Genomic DNA, 23,216 nt, shown 5'->3' on the forward strand with positions numbered 1-23,216 from the left:
TGCGCATCCAGACCTGGCAATCAGCCACTTGCCATTCCTGCGCAGGGAACCAGCTGCTGGATCAGCGACATATAGTCTGTGGCTGCTCGGTTCTAGCCGGCACCGTTGAAGAGCGATAGCCACCCTCCCGCCTACTCCGAGGCCTCAGGATTTGGACGCCTGGCGCCTCCCCACAGGTCCCCGCGAGAGCCGGCGCCTCACATTCCAGTCATTACTCCGATTTCTACAGGACTCAAAAATGGTCTATATAATATCTAAACTGACCTTCCCCTTCGTCCCTCCCCCCGCCCTGATATACCACTTCCTGGGGGCGGAAACGTTTCATGGTTATCTTAATAAACGTTTTAACAACACACCCAACCAAAACGAAGTTGCGCTGTACTTTTTTCTATGGCCGTTGCTTAGAAAAGAACTGCAGGGACATTGTATATTATTTTTCACACGTTTTATGCCACATACAAGCAGGACTTCTGCAGCACAGCTTGTGCATCGCTCTATCCTGAAACATTGTAGCAGGCATGCAATACGCTGCATGGATGGGCGACATGGGCGTGCGTTGGGGAGCTGGCATGTATTCGCATAGCGAGGCCGCGTAGACGGTCATCGCTGCTGAGAATTGGCCCTTTGGACCTATGCTCCAGGAAGGAGCATTATCATTGCTTTTCTATTCTTTTGCGCAGTCGTCCGCATCCCATTTCGCTACGCTCCAAGTGCACCCTCGCTGTCTGCAAACCCGTGCCCCTGCACATTCACACCGAAAGCGGAGCATCTAAGCGGCCAAGCGGATTTTCAACGCGGCGAGCGCGGGCGCCTGTTCAGACCGGACGGCTTGCCTGGCGGCCCGCGCCGCAGAGGAGGCGGAACATCTAGCGTTTTCGTAGCGCACGTGTCGCCATCTCTTGGCACCGGTCATCCGTCCTCAACGCGCGCGCGCGAGCGTCGTCACCGCGCCACCGTCGTCTGGCGTTTTGATTGGCCGCGGGAAAGCGGAGGGCTCCGGCGGGCGGAAAGATATCGGTCCGCGAGCGATCGGGCTCGCCGCCTCGTTTTCCGCCCGCTTTTATCCGCGAGACAAAATCGAGACAAAATCGCCTCTAGTGAATGCGGTGTTGCTTTAGAAACGTGCCGTAAAAAGTTGTACTGCGGTGTATATCGGTAATTATGACCATGTAACTTACAGAAGTCGCAGTTTCACGAGTAGCGAAGTACGTTTCCGCCACATTTCTTCTGCGCACACGCAGAGCCATCTTGCGGCAAACACAGAAGACCCCCTCATCGCAATGTACGGCGCTGCCCCGACACGTGGCGCGCCATTCGCCCCATGATCGCGTCCGCCTTCATGGCGCGTCGGGGCCCGGCTATCTGTGCCGATCGCGACGTTTGGCTGGCGTAGCGCGTTTGAGTAGGCGGTGCGAACGGGGTGCGATAACGCTATCGCGTTCCACTCTTGAAGGCGAAGCTTAAGCGTCCTCCAATTTTTTTAGGGCTTGTTCACACAGGCGATTAACAGAGGTCGCGCGACCGACCGCAACCAAGGATAGAGCGTCTCACGGCAACTGACATTCACTCCGGCAAGCGCGACCAGCCCGTCGCCAACCTGAAATGTTTCGCGAATGTTTCCGGTTCGGTGACAGGCTCGTAGACACTCACGTGCAAGGGCTCTTACCTATCTGCGCTGCCTAGCATGCACTCCAGTGCAGACTCGCTCTTGTGCAAATAAATTACTACAACTACAATGTCTCCTCGTACTGCTATCGCCACGTAACATAAGTGTCAGCTATACAGACGTCCTGCTCCTCTGCCTCTGACTGGTTCAGAAGCTTTGTGGCTTAAAAATCGAGTGGTGAGCAACTGACCTAAAACAGTCGGGGTGCTCACTAGACGATGTCATATGCGATGGGGCTTGGGCTTTTGTGAAATTGCAACTACAATTACAATATGTCTCCTTGTACTGCTATCGCCGCATAAAATAAGTGCCAGCATATGCAGACGTCCTGCTCCGTGCGTCTGATTGGTTCAGAACCTTTGCGACCAAAAAATCGAGCAGTGAGCGACTGACCCAAAACAGTTGGGGTGCTTCACTGGACGATGTCTCGGGCAGTGGGGCCTGGGCCCCACTGGTGTGTATGTGTTCAGAAAGGCAGAGAAAAAACTGCAAAAAGGCTCGTCCTACACTCATAACCATACGAGAGAAAGCAAGCACCAGCATAATGACAGCACTGCATAATTAAGCAGACAGTTGCAGAAGCCGCACGGACCATTGTTTGTGTACGTATTAAGCAAATGCTCTATGTGGCCCTTCTCTTTTTCTTCCTTCAAATTTTGGCATGTACCCACGAGGGGGGATTGGCCATGGCTCTGTGCACTTTGTTACATATCACTGCATTCTTTTCTTTTATTTCTTTCGTCTCTGCACTGCTGTGGTCACCCTACTTCTTCCATCTCTGATAATCTTGTTACAATATCTGACAAAATAGCATTTTCCTGGAACGCATTTTCTGAGCTATAGCAAGTATATGTCTCAGCACAGATTAAAGGGATAACAGATCAACACCAAATCAATTCAGCCTTCTTTAAAATCATGGTAAAATGTTGATTAGGAACATATAAATGAAGAGCTAAACTTAGCAGCACAATTTCATGCTGAAACCCATGTGCGAGTACGTCAGTGTGAAATCACAGATTGCAAAGTACTGTACTCTTACTTTCTGCACTTTGCATCTTTTAAAGACCAACTGCAACAAAACTTAACTTAGGCTAAATTTGTTACAAATTAGTATATAATGCTGATGCAATTTTGACAAAGTCGCAGGGCTGTTAATTGTTTGAAGTAGTAAAGGCAAGGTGCAGAAGACCAGGACTCAGGAAGAACACAAATGACAGGACCAGCGCCTGTTCTTCCTGAGTCCTGGTCTTCTGCGCCTTGCGTTTGCTACTTCAAGCATGAACCAACTAGCCCAAGCAAGAGTTTTAGCTGTTAATTGTATAGTTTTCCTGTTAGCAACTTTTAAACAGCCCCTTAGCAGATGACCCTTGTACCTGGTGGTTGTCGCTATGATGCAAGTCCCAGCACACCGCCTCCGAGATTCTTCAGTGTGCTGCCTTAACTCGGAGGCCATGTCAAGGAGCCGTGTGTTCTAGCGCATGCGTCACTTTCGGCGAGCAGTAATTACAGCGTTTTTTTTTTTTTTTTTTCATTTTCGGTGTCCAAAATGGCAATTTATGCGAGCCTTTCGCGACGCTTCTGCTCGTATTTTAAATGCCAAATTTGCATGTGGTCTGCTCTTTATCTTCTTACTTGGTCCAAAATTTTGTTGCAGTTGGCCTTTAAGTACAGGAAAAGTTCTTAAAAGATTGCTAAGCTCAGGGTTTGGACCCTTTAGAGGGCAAGGTAATCCTTCACAGGCAACCATTCCCAAGCAGACGTCGTCAGAACCTATTGTCGCATGGAGCTGGTGTGCGAACTTTCAAGGTGCCAAGGTGGCACTTTCAACCATCTTAAATTTTTGCATGTCTGCTTGGTTTATTAAGTCTCTCCCCCAACAGAAAAAGTGGCCTTTCTGCTATTGCAGAAGTGCACAATTTACTATATGTAGTATATGCTTTTGATTAAGGTTAGTACGAGTGTTTCCTGCATAAAGCAGTTGCCATGTTTTATGCCATTTTTCTGCACGTTAGCCGCAGTAACTGACAGTCGTCAAGCCAACAGTAGTGGCCGGACGCTGACATAGAAAAGGCAGTAGAAACAAACTGCGGCAGGCGCCAGGACTTCTCTTAGTTACAAGGTTTTAATCAACATTCTTCATAAAAGTGTACAATTCAAGACGCTGCACAGCACAGTTGGGCCATGTAAAAAGGATCTAAAATGAGCTAAGGCTGTACACTCTTTTCTTTTATACACAACACTGCTGGCCCACACACGCACACACACATGCACACGTGCACACACACACACAAACACACATGCCTGCCATAGTGCTTCCTATGTACACATTCCACAAGAGCAGCGTAGCATCCACTCCGGCTGACTTGGTGTGCATGAAGCCCCTTGTTTTCTGTTTTATTTTTACATAAATGTCTTCTGTCGCCCAAATAGGTTGTCATGTGTACCTCGTATTTATATGTATTTATAGTATTTTATATTTATATATATATATATATATATGTATATACTTATATATTTATAATATGTATAATATATAACAAGGCTAAGTAGTTACATTGCTCTTCAAACCACAGTAGATACAAAAAATAAAAGGAAAACACCCACTCTTCACCAAAATGGCTGCGTTATTTACAGGCACAATAAATAGATTCACAGAAGAAAAAAAAAAGGCACAACAAAAAAGACCACGACTTCCTGTCCCCTTTTCATTAAATAGTATACACATTCACAGTAATGTACAGCTGAGCTGATGGGAGAAGGGGCTATACTGGGAGGAAAAGGAGAAATTCTGTTATATACAGCACGGTTGACATGTTCTCACACGTCCATCTTGTTAGCCCTTGTCAATATTATTCACGAACTGGGTTTTCAATATCCATAATCAACATATTTATAGCTCATTCGTTCCACAGCATGCTGCACTGAGCTCAATGCATGATCGTTTGGCTTCATGCACTACTAAAGCTCCCCTCCCCATTTTTTTTTTTTTTTTTCTGCGGTTCTCTTGCTGATATGTTGACTTGACTGCAGTACTTTCATATTACCAGTCAATGTGAGGCATGATGCGTTCTTGCTCTAGCTAAAAAATTCTTTGCCACACACCATCTATGTGATCCTCAAACAATGTATAATACTCTGCATGAGAGTTAGTCTAACAAAAATCTATTTCAGAAGCTACCAGCCAAGTCATCCCCCTTGAGAGACTAAAGAAAGAAGCCCTAGCTAAGCTCAACGAAGCTTCCTTCTTGGCAAACAAATGTTGCGCAGTGACAACAATGCACCTTAGAGTGAGCACAAAGAAGAAAAAAATGTAGGGGAGGGAGAGGCTCAGACAAAACACTTCTTCAGCCAGTGAGAGCAACAAGCAATCATGCTACTGTTGCTTACCTAGATGCTCTTGGTAGTGTACATATATTATGTGGATATATTAACAACGTAGCTGATGTTCAAAAAGACAGCCTTAAAAATGAGCAAATTAAGAACATGCTTTTTCACTTCCCTCCTCCCTGCAGTAAACTTTGGAAAAGAGGCAGGAAACCATTTTTTTTTTTTACATTTGTACAGGAGATGCTGCATCCTCAGCAAGAGTATGAAACAAGTGCATTGAAGGAGCAAGGGCAAAAGGGAAAAGACAAACAAACAAACATAGGTAGCAAGCACAGAGTGCTCATAGGTGAGATAATCACAAATAGAAACGATGCCACCAAAATAACAGACTGTGAAGTATGTGGCAATGACAACTGTAATGCATGCAGTCAGAATGAACGTACGCAACTGTGGATGACATTCCATTCACAATGGAAGCAGCTGCCGCTGACTCACTTTTCCCTGAGAGTAGCAACAGAACCATTTCATACATATGGATGCATGTCACAACGGGGCGTAAGGTATTGCTTCGTTGACTATGGCCCCCCCATGCATAACATAGCATGGTTTGCGCTGCACTGGTAGCCTTCTGAATAGCAGCCAAAGATTAAGGTTGCCTTCTCTCTTTGGCTTTTCATTTGGAGGTAAGAGTGCGCTTTTCCATAATGTACTACAATAAGAACTCTCTTGTGATGTACATTCTAATGACTACGAGAGACCCAGTGTGCACTGCATGAGTAAACAGATTGCCTTGTGCATGTACAAGGAGCGCCCATCTCTGTGACACTGCTCTTTAGTATTTCTCTAACTAAAACCGGTATTGCTGGTCAACCCATACCATGCTTGTGAAACACACTAATACAAACTAGTTTGTTATCAAAAGCAGCACCTCTTGCCATAGACCGAAACAAATAAACCAGGAAAAAGATAGGAGGAGGAGCCATCAAGTCTTGGCCCCACAGCAACCAGAAACATAATATCACGTTACAGTTTTTCAGTTCAGCTAACAGCATTTGCACGATTCGAAAAAATCATCTCCAAGAGCTGTGACAACAAACACAGTGTCAACCAAGATGCACGCGTGTTCACATGGTGAAAGAAGCAGTCAAAGCAAAAAGCACAGGTACCGGTTCAGGGACTGAGGATGGCAGCATCGGTATGATACATAACAACAACAACAACAAACAACACGACGTGATGGCAGCGCTCACAGGATGGGAGAGAAGAAACAAAATTAAAACACGTTCCCTCCTTGCACCGGCTGCATCTGCCCATTTCCGCTTAAAGGTGCACTTGCACCAGCACCAGTCTCTAATTTTTTACACACCAGAACGCTCACAGCCTTAGATGAGACAAAGTTAGGAGACTGCTCTCTTACAGCAGCACCTCCACAGCATGGTAGAGCTTCATTAGGTTTTGGATGTGTAGCGGCAGGCAAGACTGCCTGTCGTGGCTGTGTGGGTCCAGGGAGAGCCATGACAGTGTGTTGTAGCCTTCCAGCACGTACCTGCAATCAGTTACCCAATATTGCGCGGTCAGAACAGGAATGGCATAAACATAAGACACTTGGCACCATGACGCGTACTACAATACTAATTAGCCAGAAATGTGGTGCCACTGTTGCAAACACAGTCGAAGCGCTTACGAACGCTTATAATGAACGCGATAGTCCACGAAAATTGGTCGTTATGTCAATAGTTCGTTATATGTGAACTCACCCTTCAAAAATGTGAAATGATGAACAACACTGTAGTTGTTCGGCAGTTGCGATTCAACACCACTTTGGTGCAAAAGTAAAGTATTATTTCCAGAACCTTATTTTTTCGTTACTGGCACTTTTACATATCTAATTTCAAGTTTCCATTCAAACATCATCAAAAGAGCAAAATGCAGCGTCGTAGCCCCTTCGAAACCGTACCTGCGGCCGGTTCCGATCACCTGTCATTTCAAAACTGTGAGCACATCCGCCGGCATTTTTTGCTGCAAGTGTGACATATCTTACTATCAGCTGGACGCACGGATTCTGCATACAATAGTGAAGCGTTCTGTTTGGCTGAAGGCGGAAACTACTGTGGCGTGCTGGCACTTTCCAAAAGACTTGCCATTACAGCTGCAGCATCAGCCACACGCATGCCGAGAGCCATGAAGTCACGTTTTTCTTAAGTTGCTTCGGCCCAATAAGTTCGAAGTTCCAAAGGCGGAACACCATCGTGAGCCGTTAACAGCAATAACATAAACGAAGCGTCGACAAGCTGTAAACGAAGACTTTTTGCAACTTTACGTCACAGCAGCACGTCATGCTACGTTCATGCCGACTCTGGCCATGTGAATATGGATAGTAACGCTTGAGCAGCCGTTGGTTCAATGTGGTCCTCAAACAACACAAGACTGCTTTGACACATGCTTTCGCATTTTGGTGAGCGCTATAATACACAATGTATTTACAAGCACAAAAGTATAAGCGCGGTCCAAAGCTGTAGAAAGCCCGAAGTCGCCTAGGAACTGCCAAGGTCGTCTGTTGTGCGGGAGGCTCATAGCCATATTGTTCTGCATGGCTCGTCTAGCCACTCTTAAGTTTTACCTGGGAACGCAAGTTTCGGACGGCAGGAGGCAGGCAGACAAGACAACGAGCGGACCATATGCGGCTTGGGGCTTCTCGCTAAGCGCTGAAAACTTTTTCCTTTGCTTACTTTTACATACAAGTTTTAAGCGCTATTCAAATTCAATGAAACTATATGGTGTACCTAAGAGAATTCAAGGCTGTGTGCGTGCGCGAGATTCGGGAAACACGATGTTGGGACCACTGTGAATTGACACTATACCGTGCAACCTATGACGACCGGCAAAACCCGCAGAGGGTGGATAAATCGACGAGCCTCTTAGGCATGTAGGGCCCTTTGGGCTGTACTTTTTGGCGATAAGGTAGCCTCGTCGCCTGTGGGATTATCTGACTGAGCTATGCCGAATGCTCGGTTGCGATAGTAAGTTCGAATCCTGCTCCTTTTTTTTTTTTTTTTTTTTAAATATAACGATGGTGTGCTTGACTTCGACCTCCTCCAGTGCACTACATCTGCAGGCTTGCTATTGGCAAAAGATGCCGATAGCGAGTAGGGCTATACTAATCCAGGTACAACCAAATTAGGAAGACTCACTAAGCCTCAACAAAAGACGCTCCCTCACCAGAACAGGAATTGGCCTCCCTGGTGCAGTATTTGGCCACTACCTCCCTGATGATTCCTACAATTAACCCATGGCCCTCAGTCCCCAGCAGCTGCGGAGCACCTGACCAAGGTGACGGTCAGACCTGTAATGCAGCAGAGGGTGCTAAGAATCTCTGGGTCCGGACAGGCCGCCAATGGAAACTGACCCCGTCAACCTAAGCCCTGTCGAGTGAGGCTAGCATAGCAGGACTCTTTAAGGAACTATCCGACATTGTTTGGGATATAATCGGCCTTAAGGAGATTAGAACTGGTGCGGCTTATACACTGCTGAATAACGGCCATGTCCTCTATTATAGAGGTCTCCTAGATAAGAAGCAATACAGGGTGGGATTCCTAATCCATAAGGACATAGCGGGCAACATTGACATATTCTACAGCATTAATGAGAGGGTAGCAGCAGTCGTAATCAAACTTAATAAGAGGTGTAGATTAAAGGTAGCACAAGCCTATGTTACTACATCAAGTCACAATGATGAGGAAGTCGATCAGTTTTGTGAAGATGTTGAATTAGTGATGAGAAAAGTACAAACTCAGTATACTGTAGTAATGGGCGACTTCAATGCAAGAGGGGGGATAAGCAGTCTGGCGAACAAGCAATTGGAAAATACGGCAGCAATTCTAGGAAAGCTAGAGGAGAGATGCTGGTACAATTCACAGAGAGGAATAAATTTCGAATAATGAACACCTTTTTCAGGAAACGTAGCAACAGAAAGTGGACCTGGAAAAGCGCTAATGGTGAGACAAGAAATGAAATTGATTTCACACTTTCTGTTATGTGGGGATGCGCGACTCTCACGCGTCCCCTGATATGTTGTTTTCCCGCACGGCTCGCGTGGCCTGGCGCCCGCGGCGGTCGGAGTGGTCGAGGCGCAGTACGAGATGGCGCGAGTGTTGCGCTGCTAACGCCGCCGACAGGCGGGGTTACTTGGGCGCCGAAAGACAAGGCGCTTCCTCTTTGGCGGCGGGATGGCAAGCAGCTCGAACGTGCCGCGCATGCGCTGATCCAAGCTTCTGCGAGACCGTCTCGCGTGGCCGCCTTCGAGCGCGCCACCGTTCGCGTGACTGTAAGCGCGAACGACCGGGCGTTGGGATCCAGCATGGGGCGAAAATATTCATTCGCTATCCGGTCGCGGTGAGTCGGACTTCTAGATTTGTCGTGCGTACATCGGCATGTTTTGTGGATATCAACTCGGCTAGCAGTCATTGATCTATAAAAAGGTGCAATTAATGCCCTTGTGATTGTTTGCACTACTGTGTTGTCGTTCCTTTGTCCCAAGAGTACGGGAGGAGAACCCCACAGTTGATCCCAGCATAGTGCAAGATGTAGAAGTGATAGGTAGGGTAAGTGCAGTGATCATAGGTTAGTGAGGGCTAGGATTCACCTCAATTTGAAGAGAGAAAGGGTAAAAGTGGTCAAGAAACAGGTCAACCTAGAGGCAGTAAGGGTAAAAGCAGACAAATTCAGGCTGGTACTTGCAAACAAATATGCACCCTTAGAACAGAGAGATGAAGATGACATAGAGGCAATGAATGAAACTGTAACTAGGCTGGCTTCAGAGGCAGCCATTCAAGTGGGAGGCAAGGCTCCAAGGCAAACAGTAGGCAAGCTCTCTGAAGTAACAAAGGACTTAATAAAGAAACGACAAAGAATGAGAGTGGAAGACAGAATTTGCAGAATTGTGAAAACTGATTAAAAAGGCAAAAATAAGTGATATTTGAAACTATAACATGAGAAAGACTGAAGAAACCGTAAAAAATGGACGCAGCCTGAAATCAGTGAGAAAGAAACTTGGCATAGGTCAAACCAAGATATATGCAATGAAAGATAAGCATGGTAATATCATCAGCAATCTTGAAGATATAGTAAAAGCAGCGGAAGAATTCTATACTGACCTGTACAGTACCCAGAGGAGTCAGGATACCTCAATTAGAAACAGTAATGAACAGGATAAAGAAACTCCCCTTATATCTAGCGATGAGGTCTGAAGGGCCTTGCAAGACGTGAAACGACGAAGAGCGGCAGGAGAAGATGGAATAACAGTCGACTTAATCAAAGATGGAGCAGACATAATGCTTGAAAAACTGGTGGCTCTTTATACGAAGTGTCTGTCGACTGCAAGGGTCCCAGAAAACTGGAAGAATGCAAAGATTATACTAATCCACAAAAAGGGAAACGTTAAAGAATTGAAAAATTATAGACCCATTAGCTTAGCCCCTCCCAAGTATCATAAAATATTTACCAAAATAATCTCCAACAGAATAAGGGCAACACTGGACTTTAGTCAACCAAGGGAACAGGCAGGTTTCAGAAAGGGATACTCTACAATGGATCGCATCCATGTCATCTCTTTCCCTCTTTACTTCCCCTTTCCCTTCCCCTAGTGCAGAGTAGCAAACCGGAGGTTTTAACTCTGGTTAACCTCCTTGCCTTTCTCTCATTTGCATCTCTTTCTCTCTCCATGTCACCAATCAGGTAATCGAGGAATCCGCAGAGTACAATCAGCCTCTATATATGGCTTTCATAGATTACGAAAAGGCATTTGATTCAGTAGAGACACCAGCAGTCATAGAGGCATTACGTAATCAAGGTGTACAGGCCGCTTACATAAATATCCTGGAAAATATCTAGAGATTCCACAGCTACTTTAATTCTCCACAAGAAAAAGTAGGAAGATACCAATAAAGAAAGGGGTCAGACAAGGAGACACAATCTCTCCAATGCTAGTCACTGCGGGCCTGGAAGAAACATTCAAGCTATTAAACTGGGAAGGGTTAGGAGTAAGAATCGATGGCGAATACCACAGCAACCTTCAGTTTGCCGATGACATTGTTCTATTCAGCAACAATGCCGACGAGTTACAATAAATGATTGAGGATCTTAACAGACAAGTGTAAGAGTGGGGTTGAAGATTAATATGTAGAAGACAAAGATAATGATAAATAACCAGGCAAAAGAACAAAAGTTCAATACTGCCAGTAAACCTCTAGAATCTGTGAAGGAGTATGTTTACCTAGGTCAATTAATCCCAGGGAACCCTTATCATGAGAAGGAAATTCATAGAAGAATAAAAATGGGTTGTAGCGCATACGGCAGACATTGTCAGCTCCAGACTGGAAGCTTACCATTATCATTGAAAAGGAAGGTGTACAACCAATGTATTTTACCCTTGCTGACATATGGGGCAGAGACTTGGAGACTGACAAAGAAGTTTAAAAACAAGTTAAGGACTGTATAAAGAGCGATGGAATGAAAAATGCTAGGCATAACCTTGAGAGTAAGAAAGAGAGCGGTTTGGATCAGAGAGCAAACGGGTATAGCCGATATTTTAATTGAGATTAAGAGAAAAAAATGGTGCTGGGCAGGTCATGTAATGTGAAGGTTAGATAACTGTTGGACCATTAGGGTTACAGAATGGGCACCAAGAGAAGGAAAGCGCAGTAGAGGAAGGCAGAAGACTAGGTGGTGCGATGAAATCAGGAAATTCGCAGGTGCTAGTTGCAATCGGTTGGCGCAGGACTTGGCGCAGGTAATTGGAGATCACAGGGAGAGGCCTTCGTCCTGAGTGGACATAGCGTGGGCTGCTGCTGCTGATGATGAATTTGGGAGTCGGCGATGAATGATATGGTTTCGTTCCATGTACGTCGACGATATCTTCCCATCGGCAGTATGAATTACGGGGGGACGCGGCAACCGAAGTGGTCAAATTGTCAAAATTTTCAATTTCCCCCCTTTTTTTTTCGGTCCACAGATACGACGGGATGCTTGTTAAAATATTTCACCTCGTGGTGAAATGATTGCTCAGCTATCCATTGACGCAGCGCCGCCATCTGGGCATCATCGTAAAGAGGAGAGATTGGAGCTAAAGATAGCCAGAGCGATGTATTTCTCCACTGAAAAATAAACCAGCAAACGAAAGCGAAAAAAAAAAAAAGGCAAATACGGCATTGCGATTGAGCACAGTAGTCACGTGGGGCACAGGGTGCACTCCTATTGGCTATTGTAGAGTTGAATTGCTGACAAACCTCTCGGCCGCATTTGAGCAGCAGCGAGCTGTGCGTTCCAATCAACGCCATTGATGATCGTGGCAGCAAGTGTTCTGTGATGTGTCCCAAAGGAATCAAGTTCCGAACGGCCCATGCGTAAGGAATATCACAAAAGGCGTGGAACAGAGGGAAAAAAACGGCTGGTAGAAGCAGATGCCGCTGAGCTTGTTGATGCAGCACGAGCGGCAGATGTGGGCGACCGGGAAAGTGCATCCGCTTACGATGGTGAAGGTGTGCTCGCGTGCGAGCTACAGATTTAAGGTCCAACTCTCGCTAATAAAGAGGTTGTGCAACGAAAGGGTTAAGAGCGGACGTTGTGAATCCGCTGTCATCTACCTCCACACGACACATCAAAAAGGCAACTAAGGTGCATGAAACTGCTGCAAGAAAGCGAAAAACTACATCAAAATGTAAAGAAAACGTGTCCTCACAAGGAAACGACTACATCCCAGGTGGGTTTTAGGTGTTCAAAGTAAATATTTAAACATTTACAACAAATGAAACTTTGAGCTCAGTTTTCTTAGCTTTCATATTTTTTACAGTTGCTTTCAGTAATCCCAGTGCCATTTCACAACGAATGAATACAAAATCCTACTGCCTTTTGCACTTATCCTACTGCCTTTTGCACTTAGATCCTGAAACATTGACGACTGCAATAAAGCTACCCCTCTTTAACTGCACCTCATAAAAAAAATTTACAATGGTTTTTTTTTTGCAAAAGTTGTTAGTAAGACAATATGCAGAGGAAAGTTCAAAAAATATTTTATCCTCGTTGCCGCATTTAAAAAATAAACCAATAGCTTTATTACACAGAATGGGCACTGTGAACATGTGTATGCGAGAATCTTGGGGAACTTATATGTAATTAATTAATTTGGGAATGACCATTGCAGGCAGCCAATTGTTCTAACTCAAAAACTATAATAGATAGCTCATAACTAACTTAAGTTATGATATCAGCATAACAAATCGCACCTGCATGCCGAATTTCACCAATTTATTCACACAAAAGAAAGTATTCATTGCCACGTCCAACCTTAAGCAAAGTCAGCAGCAATGCCTTTGCGCATACTCCACCTCCGTGGCTGATAGTGTCGCTCACACTAAGACGACGCTATCATGAAAAGCACCAGACGGGGAGGGAACGCTTCGTCTGCCTCTCGTTCTAAGGAGTCACTGAAACTGGAGATTATGCAACCTCCAATACTAAACGTGCAGGAAGACAGCTTACATGATGCCACGCCGTCTTGGCACGCCCACTCTTTGCACATGTGGCAGATTTCTTCTAAAGCAGGGTGCACGGCTGCGTATGCGCTCAGCCATGCGCAGCCACAGCTGAGACACAGGCCAGAAATCTCAACGCACTCCAACCTCCGCCTCTTGCGCGCGCTCGACTGCATTATTACGCGCTTGCCCCCTCCCCCTCTTTCCCTTTGCTCACTAGGGCAGGCGGCCATCGTGAAGCCACCATCTTTCTTTTCTCACCCTCACGCTTAGGATGAAGTGTGCGGGGCATGACAGGACCTTATCACACTTGGACTTCACAAGGAAGATGATGTGGCTCCACTTTGTTGGTTGCTCTTGTCGTGCCGCATGTGATTTGAGAGGTGTATTTGCAAGCAGCAGCTTGTAATTCAATCATTTGATTATCTGCATTCGTGGAAGTTTTCATTTATTGTCTCGGCATTCCTTTGCGGTGGAATCGAAATTTCGTTATATTGAAATTGCATACAAACACTTCGTTATATTGAAGTTCTAAATACATGGCGTTTTCTCTGGACAAGAGGTTATAAAAAGTTAAATACTATGTTATATCGAGGTTTAACTGTATACACAATTATTGTGTAGAACGATCAGCTGTAAAATTTCCTTGAAGATTTTTTTATATTTATATATTATATATCAAATTACCTATATAACGAACTTTCTTGTGATCCCCTTCAGATTCAATATATTAGTGTTCGACTGTTTAAACTAATACATATGAAGGTCTTTCCTTACCGTAGCACATCAGTGGTCAAGTTTGAGTCAAGCGGGTGATAGTTGCGCATGTGTGTATTTCCATGTAGAATGTCATCGTGGTTCTGGTGCACGGTGGGGCAATGCAGAAGCAGGGCACTCTGTTGAAAAGAGAATAAGCAAGACAAAAAATGAGCCTACAATGCTAAAGAAACCAGTCACAGTTCAAAACAATCGCAACAGATGAAGGTCACAAGAAAGGTTGAGGCAGAATGTGTGCGTTGTCTTTTCGTGTATCCTTAGCCATTCTCCACAATTTTGGCAAAATGAATGATGCTCAACAAAAGAGCACTGAAACTTTTGTTGCAGTTAATGACAACATCCTGCTTAGCTTTGGTGCAAAAGCGTCAGTAGTGATGTAATTATAAAAATAGTGTTGGCTCCTCCATTCTTTTTTTTCTCCATCTGATGATGTTACGGTGGAACCCCAATTACATGACTAGGCAACTGTAGTTTACGAACGCAGCTTGCTGGAGTTCACTGAATTTTACAGAAGATGCTTCTAATACGTCTGCACGCATGAAAATTATGCGAGATTGTACACATGCCAGAGCTTTAAACCCCCCCCCCCCCCCCCCCCCCCCACACACACACATGCACACGGACAGACAGAGACAGACAGACAGACAGTGGATGCAGATCACTTGACTTGAAACTGGAGCTCTCACCTTGAGGAAGACAGGGCATGAATCCCTCAGATGGGGGCTTGTGGCCCAGAACCACCGAGGCAAAGGGCCTGTAGGTGCAGTCGACACATAGTAGCCCAAGGCCAAAGGTTGTTGCAGCAGCTGCATGGGTTCTTCCTGGGGCTCTCCACCTCCACTTCCAGGACCCTGCAACCAGCAACCAAAGGGACGCTCAGCATGTTCCTCGAAACAGTCATACAATTATGTGGAAACCACTGAAGAACGTAAGCAAAGCTTCTCGTTGTATGACTGCTTTGGCTGCCTCTTGCCACCGTCAGAATTCTAATAGTTTAACTAAAGCAGCTTCATGTGCTGCACCACTCTTTACTGATCGACACGCTGCTCATCTGATGCCATCACTAAAATGTTGCACAATTTGTCAATCCCGAGTGCTGGTGTAACACGTTACTGAGGCACGTCCCTTTTGCTGCAGTGAAGTGCAGTTGTGTGCCTGCTGTGGAGGGGATGATTACATCACTGATGCAACAAACAATCAGTGCTATGCCCTACATACCCTTCTCTTCTCTTACTTCCACAAAAAGTTCCAGCAATTTCAGTGAAGATGAACTAACAATATCCCACCAAGCAATATTCTCTTACTTTCCTATTCAAATGATGCTTCAACATGCAATTTTAGCAGTGCTCTCAGGGTTCTGAACCACCAAAATGCAGTTGCCTAAGCAACAAATTGACTCTTCGTATGCTGCATCTCTCCTGTGGCACCAATTTAGCGCTAAATTTGAGATGCACAGTCAGTTGTTTCCTGTTGGTGCTACCCCTTGCCATTTTCAGAGAGATTTACTTCTAAGCAGAAGCTTGGTAAGAGAAAATGTTGTTTGAGATGATAATGAATTCCACGTATGCTGAGTTCATATCAGTAGACACTGCCTTTCTTCATCAGGAGCGAACAGAGTACCAGAAGTACCAGAAGGCTGTAATAGAAGGACGCCTGTCATGGGTCACAAGACGACAAAGCATAATTATCACACTAAGAATCAGTTGCTTTCTTTGCATCTGTGTTTCTCGTACTTTTGGTGGACCTCTATGCGTATTAAATATACGCATGGAGCTTCATTATAAAATAACCTGCAAGCCTTCAAGTACTGCAAATGTGATAACACTGTCGTGGCTTTTTGAAATATAAGAACTGAAGTTAATGTTACAGAATTGCATGATGTAGCCACAGTGAGAGTAATTTTTAACAAGTGCAATACAACACAAAACAAAAAGTATTTCTTTGTTAATTTTTAAAGATATTTTGCCTTGATACTGCTTTTTATATGGGAACCAACACAGAGTGTGCACTTCAGTCACTGACTTGCCCAAGCAACTATTAAAGCTCGTGTTGGTAAAGATCCATACAGTCGACGATAGATTTTTCGGACATGCCTGATAATTCAGATGTCTTTGCGGAACCATCACATAACCCAAAGAGTCCATGTACAAGGCCGCCTGAAACTTTGGATGCTGAAACGTCTCTGCCATGCTATTCTGCAGACTTTTTGATGTGATCGTAGGTACGAAATGGCATTCACCCCATAAACCCAATGTATCATTTTTAAATGCTGAATTTGATGCCTAAGAGCTCTAATTTAAGCGCTGGAAACATAATGAAGAGCCCATACCACCATTTCTTGTATGCTGGAGGAAGTTTTCAGTTGTGGATAGTTAAGAAAACAATTTACCAATCAAGTAATTACAGCACTAATCAATTTTACTCAATTATTATTTCAATGTTTCCTTCATACCAATACACTCTCTATGGCCAGAAATAAATGTGAACAAGTTGTTTTAATTTTCTTTGAAATGGAATTGTGTTCAGGCTTTGAAACATGAAAAGCGTGGTAAGGGTCTAAAATGCATTGAATAATACCGGTTTCCAAAAGTAAGCTTTGCCACAATACAACGGTGTTATGCGGTCAAGCATACACAACGTATTGACGGAGTGGAAAGGGAGGTGTTAAGAACGGCCAGCTGCAGTGCAAGTTTTGCCAACCAGTTGCGACCGCGGGCATCATCTTTTCCTGGAACACCGCCGCCAACCTTTAGCCACGACGTGAGTAAGTCGACTTTGTGTCTGGAACGATACGCGCGTCCTCCACTCTCCGTCGCTTCAGCTAGGATGTGTTTGACGAAGCAGGCTTTGTGCTGAAACTGCCACCGTTACGCTCTAGCCTCGTCGCCGTTGTGACTGAATGAGTTCGGCGGGCCAACTATTGTTACCGGACTCCCCAACGCGGACCTGATCTGCTATGAGTGGGGGAGTTGCCGCGGGAATGTCGTTGGACACCCCTTCCCACGCGCCGACCAAGACGCAAGACAAAGGCTACCCGGGCGCACTGCGCGGGGCTCAGAGTTCTATGAAATTCGTCTGATGTCGGTTTCGGACCGAGAATGTGTGTGTGCGTAAGCTGTCCCAGGGAGAAGCGGCGTGTTTACGATGACTGGACGAATGTTTCCGCCACCTTGGAATCGGGGGAGGACCGAGTGTTTATAAACGGCTGTTGTGCGGATGCTCGATACACTTTCTTAAGCAGTCTTGTTAGACTGAGACACTCTCTCAAGCAGTCGTGTTAGACTGACGTACTTTTTCTCGCAGTCATGCTAGACTGATGAACTGCATGTAAATACTGTAAATGAACCCTTATTCCTCGTTCTCGATGAGAAGCAGTCCTTCCCTTCATCAACGTCCTCAGCGTGGATGAGTTGGACGACGGCATGGGCCAACTACCTTCGAATTCATGCCGGACTCTAATCTTGACAACGGGTTACGAGCGATTGGATTGAGCCCCCAATCCTGACAGGGGCCACCGTCGCAAGACACTGTTTGTCCCTTTATTACACATGTGTGCACTGGCCATTGCCCGTCACAGTATGAGCCCTTAGATGTCTAATAAGAGTACCGGCAGACCTTCAGAGCTATTTCTGACATGGCTGTGGCAATTTGAGTCCTTAAGGAATGCTGTTCTCGTGGTCTCTTGGGAGCCTGAAAAATCTGACGTTGACTGTAAACCAGTGTCCCTTCTGAAGTACTGTGCACCTTTGTCACAATAGTCTAAGCAGTATATGTGACTCTTGAAAACATACAAGGATGCTAAGCACCTCTTTTGTTCACAATGTTTATGGTCCAGGAAAACGACACCAAGCTTGACATCTCACCCGAAGGGCGTTGCCATGCTGAAAGGGTGATTGGCGCCCACTTGGGCCACTGCCCAATATGCCACCAATTGGGGAACCTGGTGGCGAAGACCTCCGTGTAGGTGAACAAGGCGCCTCCGGGCTGTCTGTCCAGTTCAGAATGTCATTGAAGTCGTTGCCAACAGCAATGTCTTCTGTGAGTGACTTGAAAATCTCATCATCGTCACCAAGTGTAGTAGACAATGGGTCCATGTGGTCCTGCTGAAAGGTGGCTTGCGAGGACTGTCAAAAGAAATGCAAAGAAAGCAGGTAAGAAGTTGCCATTGTGATAAATGAACTACCATCATCGTTAGTGCCCATCTACTGATGTACAAATATCATCATCAGCAGCAGCTCATGCCTGTAAATTTCCTAATTTTAACACTACATAATCCCTTGCAGCCATCAGATGCATTTTGCATACCTTAGAAACCATTCAGTAACTCCACAAACTGCTGTAACCATTAATCAGCTGCCCAACTGCTTCTGTACTACTGCTTTTTCACTTGTATATTTTCTGGAAATATTGCATTTCTTTCTAATAGCTTTCTTTTCTGCTTATTTTATGACTTTCTTCTATGCAAATTGTCTCACATGAAAACAGAATATCACATGAAACCCCAGTACTTCTGTTACATTTATGTTATCACGTTCCTTTGTTTCATGTTCTGTATTTCATTGCAACTTCAGGTGTATGCTATTTTAGGTACATTGACCTGGACATATATGTGCTGCAACAGCTGAATTTTTTCCGCTCGTGTAACTGTCTGTTTTCCAGTTGCTGCGAAGGTGCTTGGAGCCTTGTCAAGCTGTCCTTCTGAGACCTTTTTCTGCTAGCCTCCTGCATTGTGCCTTAGCACCATGGAAATAGTCTATTAATAATTTCTTTACCAAGTAATCGTTCTCGTAGTGTCACTGAAATTTGTGAACAAGTATGTTGAGCAAGTCCAGGTGCACACTAGACACCACCAGAGTCTCTTTCCACATGCTCAGACTAAAGATAAGAGTCACAAGTTGAAATAATGCTCATCACTTCAGCTTTGAAAAAATGAAACAGCATTGACAGTTTTTAACTCTACACAGCAAATATGCCACAGCTTCGCACTATGAATATGCAGTAGCACGAGGTGCAACATTTAAGATTGTTATGTGTTTTTTTCTAGTATTCACCAGAGGCTTTTAGCTCTACTTGCCCCGACTGTGGGGCTGTTAGCAATCTCGCACACATGCTCTGGCAATGCCCCTCGTTACAAGGACCCAATCGCATCACGGAAGAAGAATGGAGCTCTGCCATCCAGAGCTAAAAACTTTCACGACAAACTTGGGCTGTCCAGAGAGCCCACGATGCGGTGGTTAGGCTTGAACCTACCAGTCCCTACATGGGAGCAGCCCACAGCTCTGCCCTAGGGCAAAGCTTCTCAGGACCTTGTAAATAAAGTTCTTTGTCTGTCTGTCAGTCAGTACTCGGCTTAATTTCTGCTGTTTTTCAAGTCAAGACCACCTTCAGCAGGCAGGTGGGCTTGACTGCAAAATCAATCATGGAACATCAACTGTTGCACAATGTAAGTGATATAGCTTGAAAGATCCCAGATGATGCCCCTTTGTGATTATATAACATGTCCTGCCAACTTTCATGCGTACAAACTTGCAAGGCCTTCTCTCCATGTCAATGAGTAGTTACAACATCACTGTGTCACAGATAGCTCAGCGGTTCATGTATTTGATTCATGTATTCATGTGTACATGGCCAATATTCCACAGAACTCTTGCCCCAATATTTTTGCCAGAGAAGTCTCCACACAAAGCTAGAGTTTGCTCTATGTGGGACCATTATAAAGGGACTGTTTTCAGCAATAATATGAAGTGCTTTGTCAGTGATTAAAAACAACAACAAAAACACACTTCGGTTATATTTATGGAAATACATCTTATCAGCGACATTTTAATGACCAACACCTTCTGCTCACAGACGCTTGTGATCCTGCAGCTGAAGAAACGCTGAGCAACCTCCTGTGCAAACACTCATCTACGTTTATGCAGGTGTTCTGTTTCCAGGTGTTCCAGGTCACCCAGGTGCTCTTGTTTTAGCCAAAGTGTGCCGAATGTAATCACCGAATAGTACACGATAATATTAGAAAACATGAAAAGCATGTTTTGCGGCATGTGCTATTTAACTTCCAGCTCAAATTAAATAAAACTGCATCAAGCTAAGTTAAAAAAAGTTGAATGACAAGTTGGATTCAGATATTAATTTGATTTCAAATATATTACTGTCACTGTAATGTAACTGTAACTGGTCGCTGACACTGTCAGCGACCAGTTAAATATTAGATAATGCTAGTTTGACGTTTTTTGCTCAGACCAGCGCATTCACACAGCAGATCAGAAGGAACGTTAGTGCGTCTATAATGTGTGCGCATACAACGCTCACGGCAGCAGTGGAAGGTGCAGTGCTGCCCTTGCTCCAGGCAACTGAGTATAGCATTCACGGTGCATACACTTTGCTTTGCCATTTTCGCAAGCAAACACACTCCACGTCTCTGAAAACACACGTAAGTGCACCTCAAGCTTCCATATACAGTTGAACCTCACAATCACAAAAATGGCGGGGAACGGAAAGAAAATTTGCTTTTGTGAGAATTTCATTGTTGCGAAATGAGACAGCACAGATAGGTAATGTGTCGCAAAACGAAACTCTGCTGTCAAAATTCCGTTAGCCTACTTTGGCAAGCTTTGCTGCTTGTGTCAAGCAGCAGTGGTAACACAAGGGCGGAGAAGTATTCTTCGTCTATTGCTTTCGGAGATGCAAATATTTTGCGAGATTTTGTGTAACTCGGCACCAGACGCAGAGCAAGGGACGTACAGTAGAACCCCGCTGTTACGTTCCTCACTGCTGCGTTTTCCCGGCTGCTACGTCGTTTTCATCCGGTCCCGGCATAGCTTCCATAGGATCCAATGTATAAGGAACCCCGCTGTTACGTTGTAGCTGTGAAAACGTTCCCGCATGATACGTCGCAACTTAGCACCCCGAACCCGCCTGGGCTAAAGTAGACAACGCGCTCCAACCGCCATTTTGGCTTTTGACGAGTTTTGGCTGGGCTTGGCCGGGCTTGGCTATGGAACTGGCTGTAAGAAGCCGCACGCCAGTTCGAGAGGCCGCATGAGGCCGCCACTAAGTGGCCATTCGTGAAAAATGATCTTACCATCATCACTGTGATTACGGTCACCGCATGGTTGTTGGACGGGTCGACTCACGGAGGAAGGAAACTCAGGAGAGGCCCTGACGTCACTCTTTGTGAAGCTAAAGTGAAACTGGAAGTTGGCGTTGCTCGTGGCGTTGCTCCGCCTATCGGGCCTGCTCTCCTCTCTTGTTTACGTTTTTCCCACGCCGCGCTGCGCGCAACCGGGCTGCTCGGACGCGCGCGCTCCGCAGTAATACTAAACAATCGTTAGCACGTTAGCATGATTACGCCAAAGAGGGCACAATTTCCCGCGGATATTCGTTCGTTCGTCCGTTGCCATTGCCGTGGCGCGGTGACGACAAGGAGCACGAGCCGCATGATGCCGGGGAGTTGCCAAATCCTAGCTTTGGAGAAGCCGTCGCGGCTCTGGACCTCCTCCGCAGGTACGTCGCACCTCACAGCGACGCTGACAGCAATGCGGCCTTCCAGGGTATTGAGAAACGTGTGGCGATTTCTGGCGAGCGAAAGAAACGGCAAGCCACCATTCTAGACATTTTTAAGTCCTAAGCGCACTCTGTGGAAATAACTTGTCTATAGTTGAAGCTGCACTATTTTAATTCATTTTCGGAGCTTTCTTCACTGTTGCGTTTTCCCGGCTGTTACGTTTTTTTTTCCCGGTCCGGTGAAAAACGTATGAACGGGGTTCCACTGTATTCTGAAACGATCCACTTTGGCAATACTATTGCTGAGGCGATAGTATCACTGTCAGTTGCATGCCAATTGGCTGGTTGAGCAAAATCGGATGACGTAGTGCTCAACCCACCAATCAGCTCATCCGATTTTGCTAAAACAGCCAATCAGCACGCACCCATGGCGAAGGCATGGCCAAGGCGATAGTATCACTGAAAGTGACAGTTTCAGAATACGGCCCCAACAGAGCTCCACGCATGCAGCTGCATTTCTCCAGTGCCCGTTGTTGCCTGTAGGCGCCGACGCGTCTGGTGCCGAGCACAAATGTGGTCGTATCTCGTATACCTGAAAGCAGTTGATCGAGAATATGGCACCCATTAAGAATACGGTCCCTTTGAGCAAATCTATGTCCGGCGCCAAATCCGCATGCAATGCTTGTCGGGTGAAACCGAAACCAATGTTCTTGAAGCAAGGGATGCGTATTCCCAGATGATCGCTCAATCATGCCCCGATGCGCGGCACTCCATGCTGCGACCGCCATCTTAAGCGCCATAAACAATTCCACGTCAGTGAGACGTGAATTACCTTGTTTGTGCCGCATTATTCTCACCGAGGTGCACATCATGCACTGCACTAGGTATGCAAAAATCGTCATCACATGTCGGTAGCAACATGCGTGCTGCTTCTAAGTGGCTATCAATAAACAAGATAGAGGCCATGATGTGTTTCCGATGCACCCATGCAAGTGTAATGTGGTGGTATTTTACGCAATTTTAGAGCAAAACAATCGCATTTGAGCACATTCTGGAGCCTGCTAGCCTAGCACGAGTAGGTAATATGCTGGGTTACGCTCCGGCAAATTTAGTTGATGCAGGATTGTACAGTTTAAATTATGGGGTTTTTACGTGCCAAAACCACTTTTTGATTATGAGGCACGCTGTAGTGGAGAACTCCGGAAATTTTGACCACCTGGGGTTCTTTACCGTGCACCTAAATCTAAAATCTAAATCTAAAAGTACACGGGTGTTTTTGCATTTCGCCCCCATCGAAATGCGGTGGCCGTGGCCGGGATTCGATCCCGCGGCCTCGTGCTCAGCAACCATAGTTGATTCAAACATAGTTGATTCGAACTTTTGGTTTATTTGAACTGACACTATTGTCCCGC

General features: G+C 45.5%; 1 protein-coding gene across 4 annotated transcripts in view; it reads right to left on the reverse strand.

Moving 5' to 3' along the window:
• Nucleotides 1–3,769: 3,769 nt before the first annotated feature.
• The window catches only part of LOC126519683 (mediator of RNA polymerase II transcription subunit 13-like), a 176,105-nt gene continuing 156,658 nt past the window's right edge, over nucleotides 3,770–23,216 (reverse strand). For all 4 annotated transcript variants that reach the window (XM_050169063.3, XM_050169055.3, XM_050169049.3 and 1 more), the window contains 4 exons: nucleotides 18,162–18,422; nucleotides 14,985–15,149; nucleotides 14,299–14,417; nucleotides 3,770–6,539 (listed from right to left, as the gene is read on the reverse strand). In XM_050169063.3, coding sequence (XP_050025020.1) covers nucleotides 6,407–6,539; nucleotides 14,299–14,417; nucleotides 14,985–15,149; nucleotides 18,162–18,422 — 678 coding nt within the window. In that variant the 3' untranslated portion in view covers nucleotides 3,770–6,406. The remainder of the gene's footprint in view (nucleotides 6,540–14,298; nucleotides 14,418–14,984; nucleotides 15,150–18,161; nucleotides 18,423–23,216) is intronic.

This window comes from Dermacentor andersoni, chromosome 3, assembly GCF_023375885.2.
Source record: "Dermacentor andersoni chromosome 3, qqDerAnde1_hic_scaffold, whole genome shotgun sequence".
Classification (NCBI taxonomy): domain Eukaryota; kingdom Metazoa; phylum Arthropoda; class Arachnida; order Ixodida; family Ixodidae; genus Dermacentor; species Dermacentor andersoni.